Source organism: Vicia villosa, linkage group LG4 (assembly GCF_029867415.1).
Source record: "Vicia villosa cultivar HV-30 ecotype Madison, WI linkage group LG4, Vvil1.0, whole genome shotgun sequence".
Lineage (NCBI taxonomy): Eukaryota > Viridiplantae > Streptophyta > Magnoliopsida > Fabales > Fabaceae > Vicia > Vicia villosa.
Window position 1 is genome coordinate 38,634,856 of NC_081183.1, and position 18,176 is coordinate 38,653,031.

Sequence of the window (18,176 nt, forward strand, 5' to 3'; positions counted from 1 at the left end):
AGTCTATCACATCCAATACGATCCCGTCTACTATCAACAAGAGATTAAGGGTGATCAGTTCCTCAATTTGTCAATATATAGCCGACAACCATAATGGTAGCGTAAACCATCGTTACTCAAATTCAATAGAATCCTTCACGTCACCAAAAGTACCATACTTCAATAACCCCCAAAATCATCTGAACATGCTAACACACACTTGTGATAACATTAGAACATAATTCCTTTACACCATTATCAACACTTTTTATCCTTGGAATCATACTCGTCCCTTCGCATTTCTAACTCCGACTTGAACGTTCCAACAACTTCGACAACTTCTCCAATCTCTTGCCAACGATCCCTTGACAACGTCTACCGTAATATGTCGCTTAATCATTATTCTTACGTCAACATCCTACGCAACTGTTACTTAAACTGATAACTTCATAGTCCACCAATAATGCTGAATATGGAAACTTCCTAAATTCCATCTTATAACAATTATCCTTATTCCAAGACGTTCCGACTTGTTAAACAACCAAAATCTTAAATCCATGTTACCTTCGAATTCGGAAACCAACAAACTTCTACATTGCTTGCTCTGTCTCCTTAAGCAATATATTGCATCAATAACTTACAACTGAAACATATCTGAGAAGCACAGCTTCTCCCCTACTTCGGTCAAACTAACCCTGCAACAAAACGAACAAGTACCAACAGTGTTTCACACACATGTCGCGTACTAAGGAATAAGACATTAACAGCATTCAACTGTCACACAACTCAATTGACTCGACAACTTGGCCGGACGGACCGACCTGCTCTGATACCACTAATGTAACACCCCAAATTCTACCCGAAAATATCATGCGAGAAATCAGAGTATTTTAAAAACTATCAACAAGCATTTGGGATATCACATTTACTTCATATAAACAACTCATAAACAGATACATAGCACTTTAATCTCAGAGAAGCACAAAACAACTTATAACAGCTCTTAGACAAACCAACTTCATTTTAATATGCAGCGGAATCATAACATTCGACTTTATAAACAAATCATCTTATTTAATCGGAAACAACTTCAAACATCATAGTACTTCTCATTATCCAATTTGGAACTCAACAACTAAAACATGAACAACATAGAAACAACAATATATACAACCCCCGAGTGCTACGTATCAGAGCGACACACCAACCGGACACGATGAAGCTACAAACTTCCACAGCTATACTTGAGTACCTGCCCATTTCCCATGGTAGGGGAAACATCAGCAGAAGGGGTGAGATATCAAACAGTATAAAGAAAAGTATGATAATAGATATAGCAAGATAATATCATACACAATTCACCACTTCTCAATATAAGCAATTTGCATCACGACAACAACATGGTTCATATATTCCAACTTATTCACATATATCATTAATACATATATATTCATAGTCTCATCATATATGTTTCATTCACGTACATCATATCTACAACACATCAACAATCCATATCAAATGAATTCAACTTCACAAACTATGCATCCACACGTCATAACAATGAATTGAATGCAACTCGGTATACAAACTCGAATGCGACTCAAACTATGCATATGCATGTGGTACCAATCGGAGCTTCAGCCCCCGTCACCAATTGCCCAATTCAGAGGCACAAGGCATAAACCTTCGACACTAGTTGCCAATCCAGGCCGTCACAGAGTATGCATATGAAATGTGACTCGACAAACAAGACAACACAGCATACTCATCACAATCACATATCGTCACAAGGCATAAGCCTATATCACAATCAATTACCATTTATACGAGGTAATTCACGTCACCATAATATTTCATCTTCACTTAGTCAGAAAATCATCCTCACAAATATATACAACATCACGTATTCACAAAATCGTCACAAATATACATTTCGCATATCATCAAGATCATTACAATTATCTTCACATTTCGACACATCGGCACAATTACTCAATTTCACATATTAACACAGTCATCGCAATTATCATGATAACCCACTAAACTAACGACAATTAGCTAAGATTCATACCATAAGGTTAATCACATAACAGTGCACAATAATAATCATATTGGCAATCACAATATTATTCGCAACTAAGGCATCCAAACCGAAATCACAATTTTTGGTCAATTCTCAAAATAATCTCAATATGCCAATATATCAAGTAAATCAAATCGACTTTCAATCATCAACTAAATCGATTAGAAATAATGTTAATTATCAAAACAACATCATACGCATAACAATATATTATTCTCAACTTGAATATTCAACCAAAACACAATTACGGTCAATTTCTCAAAATACCGTAATTTACCGATAAACTGAATAATTGGTCCAAGTCCAAGTATATTCCAATCACACAGACTTATTGGAATTAATTCAACTAATAATTTAATTATCCAATTAATAATCAAACTATATTAATCTCAATTCAACTATTATATTTCTATTCCACTATTTTCCAATTCTACAACAAAACTCATTATTTCACTATCAATGGTTTACCCACAACAAACACAACATTCTAATACACATAGATTATCAATTGCACACAACTTATCACATTTATATCATCACATTCCAACAAATCATCAAATATCCAAAATTGCAACATAGAAGAACATGGATATCAAAGTATAGAATTAAATCCACCATAACATACTATCATACAACCCTTTAGCATGAAAGAACCCCACCCTTACCTTGGCAAATATGGACTCTTTCACCATAGCTCTAAGCTTTTCTCTAAAATAAATCCTTCAAACATAATTTGGAGATACACCTAAAAACCAGTTCGGAAATCAGCTTATAAGACGAACTTAAAACCCTCAAAATCAAAATCGCTCCAGTCAGAACTTACCTCTATGAGTCAGGAACGTTATGTCAAAACCATGCGACGATCCAACGGTTGGATTGAGAGATACATCTGTTTTGCTAAGGTGACTCAATGCTGAAACTTGCTGCGAAAATGGGGTTTCTTCTAGCTTTTCTCTTCCACCATTGTTCTCTTCCCTTTTGCCTCTTTTCTCTTCTTCCTATCTTTTCCCCCAAAGGAAAATAGTAACCTCTAAAATCCTAACCTTCTCTTACTATCTCACTTATGTCAATTGGGCTTAACCCACCAATCCATCCATTATATTTCTATCACTTAGGCCCATTTAGTTATATCTCTCTAATAACTCAATTAAGTCAAACACAAACACTCACATAATTAAATACTTAAATAATTATTATATCACATAATAACTAAATAAATAAGTAATTATTAAAAACACCAAATAATATAATTACTAATATAATTAATAAAAATATTAATAAAAATCGGGATGTTACAGTTAGTCCTGGTCATGTTTGTTATTAATGGTGTATAGAGTGACCCTATTTCCTTAGCAAGAGCACCTAGTATATCGTGGTTACTTGCGTCCATTTCTTGCCTAAATGCTGCTTGACTACTGGTTGTTAAGAGAGACAATTGGCTTGATGTACCTGTATTATGTGCAATTCAACCTATCGAACCCGTATTAGGCGAAAATGTCGTGGCATTAGGTGCAGTATATGTAGGTCCTGCCATATACGAATACGGCATTCCATAAGGGTTCCCGGGCCTCCATCCATCGAATGTAGATGAGAATGGCCTTGGAGAATGTACTTGACTTGTCGAGAAATGAAGCATCTCGTTTGTGCCTGTCGCATAAGGCATGGTAGTCGAACTGGAAATTGGGATCGTTCCTGTTGTGTTTTCGGGCATGGTGATCGGAAAAATAGCAAGTGTACTATTTTCACCGGTGTAGTTATAATGGGTTTTACCCCAAGTATCGATCACGAGGATTGCGTAGGAAACACAAGTTATTTAAGTCAATTAAACAAAAGAGCAAATAGGTGTTTTGTTATAATGCAATAAGTAAATTTAAATAAAAGAAATAATAAAAATAAGCTGAAATTAAAGTTTGACTTTTTAGATGTAATTTGAGGTAATGCCAGGGTAGGTGTTTGATCTTCCTTATAATGACTCTGTAAAAAGATCTCTTTAACAAGTTCATAGAATGCAACCATTTGTTCTTAAGGGTGTTTCCCTAAGTCCTTAGTGGAAAACCTTTTGGTTTGCAATCCTATTGCCTAAGTCCTTAGAAACAAAGGTTTGCAAACCAAAGATGTAAATAATCAAGAATGTTCAAATAACCTTTCGGTATCCCTAGTCCTAGGTGATAACTACTAGATCAAATTGTTTAAAAACCTTAACAACCGTAGTCCTACAAATTGTTAACCGTAGATCAATCTTTGTTTTTCCGACAAAGAAGGCATAAAAACATTAAACAATCAAATTGCATAAAACTAATACTTGATTAAAGAAATACGGAATTCAAAAGTCATTACAATTCAAATCAGGGACACCCCCCTGGCATTGGGGGGTTTAGCCTCTCATAATATTCAAGAAACCAAAATCAGAAAGTTTAGACATTTACAAAAGATTAGGAGAACTCTGATCTTCAATGGTTTCCACCGTTGAATCTCTTCGTCTTCCACAACCTTGATAAAGCTATCTTCCTCCGCTCTCGAATTCTATCGTACGATCAAAAGTCCCTTCCCCTTGTCTCTCAAGCCTCTTTTAATCCCTCTAGGTTTTCAGATTTCAGCCACAATGCCCAAACTGCCCCCGGACTTTAAAAATTGGAAAAACCACAAATTTAGAAATCCTGCCCGCACCGCTGACACGGCCGTGTCCCTTGACACGGGCAGACCGTGTCCGCTTCTGGTCTGGGAGATAAATTCTTCTTGAGGTCTGACACGGCCGTGTCAGGTGGCACGGTCAGACCGTGTCCGCCTCTGCCCATATGCTTTTTCCTTGCTCTTTGCTTCTTTCTTCACATCTTTTGGCCACGCGATCTTCCATCAATCTGAAGCTAACCTGAAACCATTACCAAACGAGATCAAAAGCACCTAATTGACAATGAAAACGACATAAAAATACATTGCTCATAGAATAACTAGAATTAGATGAATTAAAGAAAAACACTTAAAAACAACCACAAAGTGTTACCAAGTATGGCGATCTTATGCCGAATGTATGACGAAATTAAGTAGAAATGGTGACCGATCACATGGCTTGGGAACTAACTGCAGCCGCAGATCCTCCCGACACGGGTATTTCCTGTTCTTGTGATGTAGGTGTTGAAACATGTGTAGTATTTGCAGCTACTGTTCCTGACCCTTGTGGGGGATCTTGATGCCCCCTCCACTGGTCGAATTGACCATTTTCTTGTTGTACCTTCGTTTTGGAATCGGTGGCGCACTGTTGGTTAATTTACCGTTCCTAAGGTTCATACAAGGTCTTGATATGTTCTAGACAAAACAAAACAACCAATTAATAACAATCTGTTTGACATTGTCCCACTGGGCGTGCCAATTTGTTTACGGTGATTTCTGGTAAACAACCGCTAGTCTTCCAAACTATAAAATATACTTTGGTTACTCGCAGGATCGACTAGATTGATCCTAGGACATAGTCAAAAAGTTTGTCATTTGTGATGAATTGGTTCATATTGGTTGGTTATTTGGTCTTCGATATAAGAAATAAATAGACAAAGTGTAAAGACTAACAATCACCTTGTTATACACGTAAATATAACTCTGGCGAAAGATGGAGTAAAGATAAACTTGCAAGAAACTTAGAATACAAGAATGTAAATTGCAGAAAGTAAATACTTCGAAGTAAGTTAAAACGAAAGATAAAATTGCAGGAATGTAAATGGCTGGAACGTAACAGAAGATAGAAAAATATTGAAAAGATACTTGCATAAAGATGAATACAAACGTATTTAAGATGGTGGTGTCATACGTACATTTCTCAGCGAACTCGTTCTCTTAACGCTTGATACTTGAGTAATTTGTGAGTGATTTGTACAAAATGAACACACGGAATCCTAACATTAAGACCCTTATTTATACTAATTTTGACCCTAACGGTCCTACATTAACATGATGCCACGTTGCTCACATGCATACGCTTCGAATCCTTGGGGCGCCATCTGTCCTTGTTCGGTTACACAGACTATTTCGAAATTCAAATCCTCCCGCCTGAATCCTCTTTCGATACGTGGCAACGTGATCAAAACCGAGAATGCTACGAAAACACGCCAAGCTTCAGTACCCTTTCGTATTTTCGTAAAAATGCTTAAGTCTTAAAGACAATTTACTTCGAACCAGCTCCGATACTTATTATCTTTATTTCAACTTAAACAACATCCTCGAACATGGCCATCAGTAGCCATTTATTTCTCGAAATGGTCATCAGTAACCATTCTTCTTTGAACTCTAATCCTTCAAAGAATATTTTCTTCAGACGAAATCTCCAGCCAACAAAGTCCGGATGAAAGATAAAAAATGAGGACGGGAGACCAAAAACGTATTTTAAAATGTGACACGTTTTTTTTAGTCAAAATGGGGATAAATGGTAAAAAATATTTAAGTATAAAATAGGGTGGCTAAAATTGTGAAAACACGGATCAAAACTGTAATTTAACCTAATAATTGTCTACATCATTTATAGAAAAATAATTTTTTAATAAAAAATACTTACATGGAAACATATTTAAATCCATATTTTTATAAATAATTAATAAAGAAAAAATATTTAAATTTGTTTTTGTTTTTAATTGAAATCATGATTGTAATTAGGCTTAAATACACTTTTTGTCCCTGTAAGTTAGCGTGTTTTTTATTTTCGTCCCTGTAAGTTATTTTTTTGAGTTTTAGTCCCTATATCTTACTTTTTGCTCGAGGTTTAGTCCCTAAAGCCAAAATCCGCAGGAAAATCTGCAGGTTACCTGCGGATTTTCTTGTGAAATTTCCTACGGATTTTGATTTTAGGGACTAAAACGAACGCGAAATTGAAATATAAGGACTAAACCCCAAAAAAATAACTTACAGGGACGAAAATCAAAAACACGCTAACTTACAGGGACGAAAAGTGTATTTAAGCCTTATAATTATTATTGATCGTGTGTAAACTACATAGAATTTAAAGGTAGTGTACTGTCGGTGTAAAATATTTTATACGGTCAGTGCATCACAATCCTTAAAAAGAAATACTTTTATTGTGATTTAAAGAAAAAGTTAAATATTTATAAAAATTAACGGTTATGATTTTACTGACGGTGTAAAACTGTTTTACACTGTCGGTGTATCTCAATTTTAATACATTGAGAACCGATGCCCTCTTAGAAAAATTGATTTAAAATTTAAAATTTAAATATTAATTTAGAATAAGAACAAATTAAAATAAGAAATAGGGTTTCGAATGACCAAGGCGAAACGGCGTATTGGCCGGCCGAAATCTACGGCGGCGGCACCCAATACTTCAGCTGCGAACGTAGCTACTCCGGCGGAACCTGTAGCACAACCAGAATCTCCAAATGTGGATAGCGAACAAGGGAAGAAGGAACCGAAGGCGGCGACTCCGGCGACAATGAAAGATCCTCCAGATCAGGGAACGGCGCTGATGAAACCATGGGTAGAAATCATATAGGGAAATAGAGATTTGAGCAAGGGAATGAATGTTGCTTTTGTTGCCCCCCAATTCATTGATGGAGAAGAGAAAATTGTCATAGAGGATGGTGATGTGGAGGAGGAAAAACAATACTAGGAGAATGCGATTATCCTCTTCGTTCTTGGTGAATCACTCTCGATGCACGCAGTGAAGAACTTCATGGAGAAGACCTGGAACTTTGTGTCTCTACCGGAACTATACTATAATGAGACTGGGTACTTCATTGTCAAATTCAAGAATCATGAAGATTTGTGCCAAGTTATGGAACGTGGACCATACTTCATCTTTGGTAAGCCTCTCTTCTTGAAATATTGGTCGATAGAGTTTGAATTGAAGGATGACTTACTTCGAGTTCTTCCCTTATGGATCACGATGCCAAATTTACCACTACACTTATGGGGAGAGAAGAGTATCTCTAAGATCACAAGTGTTGTTGGTATTCCTATCACGACTGATGAATGCACAGCAAGAAAGTTGCGAATCTCATATGCTAGGGTGTTAGTGGAGGTGGGTATCACTAAACCTATCAAGGAGGAAGTTACTATCAAGGATCATAATGGAAGGGAATGGAAACAGAAAATTGAATATGAATGGAGGCCCAAATACTGTCAATCATGTCTTAGAATTGGTCATGACTGTTCTAACAAAAAGGTGACTGGACAACAGAAGCCTCTTCAAAGAGTATGGAAACAAACAACCAAACCTAATGAGAATGTTATCGAGGAGAATAAACTGGATACCAAGGCAGAGGGGACCATCCCAGAGATTAATAAGCCTAGCAATACAAGTCAGGATGAAAATTGGGCTCTTGTCAATACTAATGGTAATGATAAAGCTAAGAAGAAGATTGTATTCACCCCACCTGGAAATACTATGCTGGTTCAGAATCCGTTTACACCCCTTGGGATTGGAGATAATCCAGAAGGGGAGAGTAGTAGTAGAAGATGATTTCCACTTGGAATGTGAGGGGCATCAATAAGGAAGCAAAACACAGAGAGGTCTGCTCCTACTTCTCCACTTTTCATCTTCCTATCATTGCTTTGCTTGAAACTAGAGTTAAGGAGATTAATGCTAGTAGAATTAGAAATAAATTTGGGAATAATTGGACCTACATAGACAACTACTCGCATCATTATAATGGGAGAATTTGGGTTATGTGGAAGGATAAAGAGGTGACAGTTACTCTGTTACAGAAGGAGGAGCAGTTTATTCACTTAGATGTGATAAGTGCTGATAAGAGGATCTATTACTTGGCTACTATAGTCTATGCTATGAATCAACTAGAAAGAAGGAAGTGCCTTTGGGAACAAATTGAGAACTTAGGTACTAATACATCTCTACCTTGGATAGTGATGGGTGACTATAATAATGTCCTTACCAGTCAGGACAGGATTGGAGGGAATCAAGTCAACATTGCTGAATACAAAGACTTGGCAAACATGATGCATAGGACAGGTTTATTTGAGGCTCCCACTAGAAGGAGACATTTTACCTGGTTTAACAATCATTCTGATGGGGCTATCTACTCCAGAATAGATAGGCTCATTGCTAATGTCCAGTGGTTTCAAACTTTTCAGGATGCCCATGTGGAGGTGCTTCACCCTAATGTTTCAGATCACTCCCCTCTGAGAGTGCAGTGGGGGCAACAACAAACCAGGAGGAAAATGATGTTCAAATTTCTGAACTGTGTCACTACCAGGGAGGGCTATCTTGCTGTGGTTAAGGATAGCTGGGAGAAGAGGACTAAGGGTAATGCTATGCAGAGACTTTGGTGCAAACTGAAAAGATTACAGGGTCCTGTTCAGAAACTTCAGAGGAGCTATACAGATATTCAACTGCAGATTCAGAAGGCTAGACAGGACTTAAATGAGGCTCACCTTCATCTCTCTAACAATATGTTTGACTGTGATGCTATTGCCCAGGTGAAGATGAAAACTGCAAGAATTCTGGAATTGAATCAAGTGGAGGAGAGAATCCTCATGCAGAAATCCAAAGTGAACTGGCTGAATTTGGGGGATGGGAATAATTCCTTTTTCCACTCTATTGTTAAAGAGAAAAACAAGCAGAAGCATATGGTTAGCCTGACCTCTCTCCAAGGTGTGGTGCTCAGTTCCAGGGAAGATATTGCTAAGGAGATCTTGGATTTCTATACTTCATTGGTAGGGACAACTTCTAACCTGCAGGGCATAGATGTACCGTGCATTTTAAGGGGTAAAACTCTTTCGAGGGAGGATGGCCTTAGCTTAATCCAGCCTGTTACAGAGAAGGAGATATGGGATGCCCTAGACAGCATTGGGAGTACAAAAGCTCCTGGACTGGATGGTTTCAGCTCTTATTTCTTTAAACAGTCTTGGCAAGTGGTTAAGAAAGATGTGATGGAGACAGTCCAAGAGTTTTTCCAGAATACCAAGATGCATAGAGGACTCAACTGTTCTTTGATTACTCTCATTCCAAAAAACAATGAAGCTCAGACTATTAAAGATTGGAGGCCTATCGCTTGTTGCAGCACCTTCTATAAAATCATATCAAAAATTCTGACAAGCAGACTGGGCAGAGTGATCACATCCATTGTAAATGAGAACCAGTCTGCTTTCATCCCTGGCAGAATAATACATGACAACATCATGATGGCCCAAGAGCTTGTGAGAGGGTATGGAAGGAAGCAGATCTCACCTAGATGTATGATCCAAATGGACATACAGAAGGCTTATGATACTGTGGAGTGGGTAGCTTTACAACAAATTATGTCTGCTTTAGGTTTTCCCTTGAAATTTATTAATTGGATAATGGCTTGTGTAACCACTATTTCTTACAGGTTCTCTCTGAATGGTGAGCCCAGTGACATCCTTAGAGCTAAGAGGGGTTTGAGGCAAGGGGATCCTATCTCCCCCTTGCTCTTTGTACTTGTTATGGAGTACTTATATAGGGTGCTGCAAGACCTAAAGAATGATAAGAAGTTCAAGTTTCATCCCAAGTGTGCCAAGCTTAGCATTCTGAACATCTGTTTTGCTGATGATATACTTCTTTTTTCCAGTGCAGATATCAACTCCATCAGGCTCATTATGAATAAAGTGAAGGAATTTTATTCTGCCACTGGCTTACACATGAGCCTGCCCAAGAGCAAAATCCACTTTGGAGGTGTGGATAGTAGGAAACAAGTACAGCTGCAGCAAGAAACAGGATTCCAGATTGGGAGTATGCCTTTCAAGTACTTAGGAGTTCCACTGGACAATAAGAAATTGACCATTGCCAACTGCCAGCCTCTCATTGAGAAGATGACAAGCAGAATTAATCATTGGAGTACAAGAATGCTCTCTTATGCTGGAAGACTGCAACTGGTAAAAAGTGTTTTATTTTCTATTGCGAATTATTGGCTACAAATATTTCCTCTACCTAAGAAAATCTTAAAACATGTGGAGAGCATGTGTCGTAGTTTCTTATGGACTGGAAGTGATAGCATTAGCCATAAAGCCCCCATTGCTTGGGAGCATCTTTGTGACCCTGTGGCTGCGGGTGGGCTCAATCTGATTGATCTGGGATATTGGAATAGGGCATCCATTGGAAAAATGTTGTGGAATTTGCATACTAAGAAAGACAGGATGTGGATACTATGGGTTAGTCACTTTTACTTGCGAAATTGTGACTCTGCTAGCTTTATACCTAAGCTGCATCACTCTTGGATGCTGAAAGCGATGTTCAAACACAGAAATATTCTCCTTCAATCCAATGCGTGGAATCAATGTACTGCTGCAGGCGTTTACAGGACTAGAATGGTGTATAATGAATTGCGTGGAGAGAGACAAAATGTCCCCTGGAGAAACCTGATAAGAGGAAACAAGGCGAGTCCGCGAGCCATTTTTATTTTGTGGATGGCTTGTCAAGGGAGGCTGCAAACTAAAGAGAGGCTTAGGAAGTTTGGTGTGAATACTGATGGTTTATGTGTGTTTTGTGGGGCAACTGAAACTTGCGAGCATCTATTCTTTAAATGTCCTAATACCATGCAGCTATGGCAACATCTTTTGAGGTGGATGAAGATTTCTCACAGACCCCAAGGATGGAATTCTGAACTGCAATGGATAATCAAAGAAGCCAATGGCAAGAGCAATAGAGCGGAGTTGATGAGAATGGGGATTGCTGAAGCAATTTATCATGTGTGGATTGTGAGAAACTTAAAAGTATTTCAACCTTCAAAGGATAGCCAATTGTGTTTTCTGGAGGTTAAGGATAGAATTATAGCTAGAAGCCATAATGATAGCAAAATGGTAGTGTATGTGAATGAGCTCTAATTTTGTGTAATTTGGTCTTTTTGTAGCTTGGATCCTCTTGGATCAGCATGTACCTAAACTGTTTTTTTGGAATGTATATATTCTCTATTTGCTCCAAAAATATATATATATATATATATATATATATATATATATATATATATATATATATATATATATATATATATATATATATATATATATATATATATATATATATATATATATATATATTGCATTCAATGGTTGATAGATGAATGAATACACATCCAATTAAATTTAATGATAAAGTTTTGCATAGGTTCAAAAAGTCAACTTTTCTCGAACTAAGTATAAATCACATTGAATCAAACTCATTTTAAGTAAACTTAAATTTAAACAGATGTTTATTCAAACATAAGTGGCGTGAGACATGGATGTTAATAGTTTTTTTTCTTCTTCTTTATTTTACAAGACAAAAGAACATTTTAAAATGGTGGAAGAGATGCAACACAATTTTTTTTATCAAAGTAACTGATTCTAGTTCTACTCTCGCTCAATCGATCTTGAATGCTTCTATGATCATCCTTTAGAAAAACCTAGTACAAGGAGATCTCATGAAGAAATACTAACTCAACAAGTAGTTTACAAATGAATAAATTACATAACAAAGAAAACACAAACCAACTATTACATATCTCCCACTGTTTTCTGTATAAATTCAAAACATCCTAAACCTAACCATAAAGGGGAGGCAATGTGAGCAAAGCCAGAAATTGAGTTAAAAGCAATTCCTGCATCTCCATCTTCCCAACCTGTTAAGGAACTTGCAATCTCCTACGTTCATCGAACATCTATGTAAGCATGATGCAAAGAATAGTTGTTTTCCCTTCTTTTCTATTACTACAATGTTAATTGAACTAGAAACCAAACTCCTGAAAATAGCAAAACAAACCTGCAGAATAACACAACAAAGATAAGCATAATAGATAAGTCATCGTCATATTTTATTAATAAAATCCAACTGAAGAAGCTAAAACCATTAAGCAATGCTAAGTCCAACATGAGTAAATCAGTATTTTAGTTCTTGATGCATCAAGAGACTGTTCAAGTCATATGCAGTGATTTTTATGTTTATTAAAGAGATATTTCAATTGTCTGCAAATCCTAGCACATCTAGCAAACAGTAGATATTGCTAGGTTGGACGACATCACCAAGGTTCGAACTCTGGACCTCATAGTTGTGTCTGTGACCACTTCGCTTAGAGACCCAAGAAAAAGAGATACATTTCAATTGAGGGACGGAATTCATTGACTTCTTGAATTTGGGACTAAGTTGCTATTTTGTAAATTTGGGAGACTAATCACTATATTAAATTAATGAAAACAGCAAACTACCAAAACAATAATTTAAGAGAATAAGCACCACATTATAAAGATGCTTAACAATTGAAAGTTGTTAATGAAAGTATACATTAATATCAATGCATGTAATCAAAACCAGCAGCTAATATCAAATTATTAGTTAATATGAAAATTTCTAATCTAGGATTCTCTCAATCATCCCCGCTTACCCTCCAATTGCACATGCGTTTCTTGCTATTACCAGTTCAATTACTATTAAGAGTTTATTATTTGCAATGTAATAAAGGTCTTTTCACTCTTTTGTCATAAACAACTATTATCTCTGATATGAACATTTCTGTAAAATGAAAAGCTTATATCCCCTTGTCTTCATATAAGTTGCACGTTGTTTTCATAAGCTATCCTAAAGAGCATATTGAAATAAGCTGGAAATAGCATTTAGGCATATCAGAAACTATTTCCATAAGTTCTACCAAACGCTATGTACAAACTATATATGTTCAAAACAATCATCTCTCCAACTAATCTTTAAAGTGGTGCATGGAAGAAAATATTTGAAAACATTTCATAAGTTAATCTATTTCCCTTAAGAAAAAAACATCAAAAAAGGGATTCTAATAGAACTAGATCGGGATTAGTAAGATCATGAAAAAGTTTATTCAAGTCACAAATATAAAATGGAATTGGTTGAATGTAACCACATATACCGGTGTCATGTCAATGTCAAACACCGAACACATCTTCAATCTAAAGTGTTAGTGCTACATAGACTGTAACTATTTTTAATGACTACTTGTGATTATAGCATTCTGTTACTACTCCTTTCCATGCTACAAACCCTCTTAATGAGTGTTTTATTTACAGATTGAGAAGTAGTTTCCATAACTGTAAATACTTATGTTATATATTTAAGTCCATACTGAGAATTTCATTTGCTAAACCTTACACCAATACTCTGCAGACAACAGCAACTTATGATTCTCATATCTGTAAGAAGCTTTTGCAGGATGCACACATAGGTTTTCATTTTACAGAAATGTTCAAATCAGGGAACAAATCATACAGATAAACAAATGCAGGTAATGAAAACACTACTTAGAAAGAAGAAATAACATGAACGTTATCAGTATAGATCTTAGACTTTCGGTTACCTCATGGTGAAAATAGCAATTCAAGCACAGAAGCAAAACATGTGAGTGTTGGCTCTGCGATTCTTCAAAAACTTGAAGAAAAGCATGCAACTCATACAAGCTCAAAGGCGTGGTAAATTTTTGACGCTCGTCTTCTGAACATGGCTTCCAAACGAAAGGATGGAACTCCTTTCTGCAACTTTTTAGCTTCATACATCTCATTCCATGCCTGTACTATTTCATCAATTTTGAAACCTAGACCTGTTGGAAGTGTTAGTATATATAAATGAATACTTATCTATCATGCATAAAACTTTCTAACTAGGAGAGAAAATGTACCATCTACGGCATTGTTATTTGAACAATGGTTTTTCAACATTACAGCTGTATCTGTTGGAGAAGCTCCTGCATGCTCAAACTTCTCGATTGCAACTTCTAAAGATTCATGCCATATAGGTAGCCCTAACTTGAATTCTACAATCGACCGTTCGTATAGCATGGTACCCCACAAGAGATTTATCTGAGACCTCATGTTTGCCGCCAGTGCAGCAGTTTCATCTGATGACATATTTTTAAATATCCTGTTCAATTCAATATTGGAGGTTTCACTCACTTCCTGCTCTTGTGATTCTTCCCACATCAGCATTCCTTTCTCCATATTCTCCTCAGCACTGTTGTAAAGGTGAAGAATCTCTGTGGAGGGCCATGTTGCTAAATCTACATTACTACTGAGTGCATAATACCAAGAAAGTTTTGCTTGCTCGAACCGTTGCTGACCTAGAGCAAGGAAGCCTTCATAAAAATCTGACTGTATTTTAATGGCTGCTTCAAATTTTTCTCCAGCTTTGGCATATTCTTTTTGGGCCCATTCATATGAAGTTTTGATTTGTTCATACATATGCTCTTTAGAAGAATCTTCAGTAAAATACACTTTCTTCCTTGCCCTGGACATATGCACATTTCCCCAATTGAACAATGCTAGAGCCGTCATCTCTTGGAATTTACCTCCTGCCATGTCAAATAGGCCTTGCGCTTCCTCACTTGTAACCGTATCCTCTACAGCCTCTGAATAGAGCTTCATCCCAAGTTCATGAAAATCTAAGTATCTGTCAGATTCAAATCCAACATGATTCTTAAACAGTTGTGCAAATTGAATGACCCAATCTTCAACACAAGATGGGCTAATAATGTCGTTTGATTTTACCACACAGTCATTCTTGGGAGCATTATCAATTTCAACATCCTTCACGTGAAGTTTGTCGTAGAATGGATCGCGATTAGGATTAGCTTCTACTATATACAGTCGGATGGAACCCTCTGATCCTGTTTCAGCCAACTTCAATTCTTCATCATTTGTGATTGTGATCAAATCACCTTCTAGATCCCTATATTTGACAAGAACTGCTCCTAGGCCTGGGAAACGGTCACAGATAACTTCTCTAAGCTGCAAGAGGCTGCAATTAACTGGTAATTGAGCCCATCTTATATCATCACCAAAGACAAGTTTCACTGCTTTTTTAGGTTCATTTATACCATTACTATTTTCTTCATTGACCTCCTTAGCATCATCTTTCTGCATATCAATCTTTTTCTTGGCCCCCTTCTTTTTTGATTTATCACCCTTTTTTTTCTCTTCGAGATGATTGTCGTCAGCCTTATGAGCTGCAAGGTTGACCTCGTCTTCCGTCTCTTCAAGTTTCTCTTCAGCTTGATTTTCTACAACTTCATTGGAAGCCGTCACCTTCTCTTTTTTGCTCTTCTTCTTGTGTTTCTTTTCTTTCCCTTCCTTACTAGAAGAGACACCAAAAGAAGGTTCAACAGAATCCGGAGGCAACTCAATCTGCGCATCATTTACTCCTAATCCTCTATCGTCAAGTTTCTCCTCAGCTTGATTTTCTACAATTTCACTTGAAGCCGTCACCTTCTCTTTTTTGCTCTTCTTCTTGTGTTTCTTTTCTTTCACTACCTTTTTAGAAGAGACTTCAAAAGAAGGTTCAACATAATCTGGAGGCAACTCAATCTGCGCATCATTTACTCTCAACCCTCTATCTTCAAGCGCACTTTTCACCTTATCCGAGATCTCCACCGCCATGATATTATTCGGCTCCATCATCAAAACAGCGCTAACATCTCTCAACGCCAAATCAAGTCTATTCAAAGCCTCATAACACCTCGCTCTCTTCAACAAAGCCTTACTATATTTCGGAGTAACCTCAAGAGCCAAATTACATTCATTAATTGCCCTAGGATACTCACCAAGTCCCATCTGCATATAACATGCAGCCATATTGCTACGCAAATACGACACATCTATATGATTACTCGGAAGCAATTTAAGCGCTTTCTCATACTTCACCATAGCTCCCGGAAGATCTCTCTTCTGAAACATCTTGTTCCCTTCTTCCTTCAACTCTTGAGCCATCGATATAAACACTATAGTATCATTATCATACACATTCGGACTTTTATCCTCGATTACTCTATGATTCCCATTCTCTTCACTTGTTTCTCCTATTTGCTTCTTTTTCTTCCCCATTTTAAACCCAACAATCAAATAGTAAACAAACTAATCCTAGACGCAAGCCCTCCTAAACCACAACACTCACAATCTATGAAGTACAGACAACAGAAACACAATACCGACACTAACACACTGACACCAATAATAATTTAAAATAAATAAACGTAATCACAAATATTAGTGTCGCTTTCAGACACCGACACTGACACAGAAACACTTTTTTCAGAGGTGTTGGTATTACAGACACTATTTTCCCCCTTTTATTATCAATTGCACTCACAAAATAACCTAAAATCAAAAACCAAACACATGGAGTTCAATAAACAATAAATTTTAGTAGTAAATAGCTCAAAGCTGCATACAAGAACAACAGTAGCAGAAGCTACAATGAAACAAGCTCAAAGGCTCAAAGCTGAAGAAACAACAACTAGGTTAAACATACCCGTCTCTGCAAATCAGGATTTGTTTCTGATGAACACAAATCCCAACTGAGAGAGGGAACAACAACAACAACAACAACAACAACAACCAAACTCAGATTTGAACAAGAACGAAATTCCTCTCAGGAATTATCAGAAAACTGAATTCGTGAAAAGGATAAACAACAAATTCAACAGAAATGTGAAAGAATGAAAAACTTATCTGGTGAGAGAATAAAGAGAGAAAGCTTCAAAGTTAGGAATCTGAAATGTGTGAAATGGAAGAAAACCTAAAGCATGGTTTATAGAAAATTGCAGGATTTTAACATTCTTGACGTAAACGCCACAAAAGAAAAAGAGAGATAATGTTGAATTTTTGTTATATGGAAAACCGAAACCTGCAATTTCTTTCTTACACTCTGTTCTTCTTTTTTTATTTGTTTAATATATTTCGTTGGAAAAAGAATTATAACGAATAATATTGTGTATGGTTTTGGAGAATCTTAGTGGGAGGTGGCGTACACATGTCGAACCAACTAAACTAACTCACAACTTTCTTGCTTTTTATTTAATATTATATTATATGTATCTTCTCTCATGATGGTTCTTTTAATGTACTTTAAGTTTTTTAGACAAATTAATAAAATTATTAAAAGAGATTATATTTTTATTAAATTAAATTTATTAATTATTAATGAATTTTTCTTCACTATAAATGTAAATTGTCATACAAATTACATTTTTGAAATCCACTTATTTATAAAAATAAATTATAAAAAATACAAATAAGATATTATAGGATTTATTAAGTCAGTTCATTTGATAGTTATGCAAAAATATTAAATACAGACGCAGACGTGAGTTTAAATCTGTAACGTTTCACTTATTCATTTTTAAATATGAAATTCTCGGTCTCTAAACTGCTA

At 36.4% G+C, this 18,176-nt stretch overlaps 2 protein-coding genes across 2 annotated transcripts; one reads left to right on the forward strand and one right to left on the reverse strand.

Moving 5' to 3' along the window:
- The first annotated feature begins 7,709 nt into the window (after positions 1-7,709).
- LOC131597091 (uncharacterized) lies at positions 7,710-8,519 on the forward strand. The gene has a single exon (XM_058869805.1). It carries the CDS (start codon positions 7,710-7,712, stop codon positions 8,517-8,519), a length of 810 nt encoding a protein of 269 aa, XP_058725788.1.
- Positions 8,520-12,367: 3,848 nt separating this feature from the next.
- LOC131594724 (protein PHOX4-like) lies at positions 12,368-17,682 on the reverse strand. Its single transcript, XM_058866929.1, has 3 exons — positions 14,650-17,682; positions 14,332-14,571; positions 12,368-12,770 (listed from the first exon to the last, which is right to left on the reverse strand). The coding sequence occupies exons 1-2, from the start codon at positions 16,844-16,846 to the stop codon at positions 14,423-14,425; spliced, it is 2,346 nt and encodes a 781-aa protein (XP_058722912.1). The 5' UTR covers positions 16,847-17,682; the 3' UTR covers positions 12,368-12,770; positions 14,332-14,422.
- Positions 17,683-18,176: the final 494 nt, after the last annotated feature.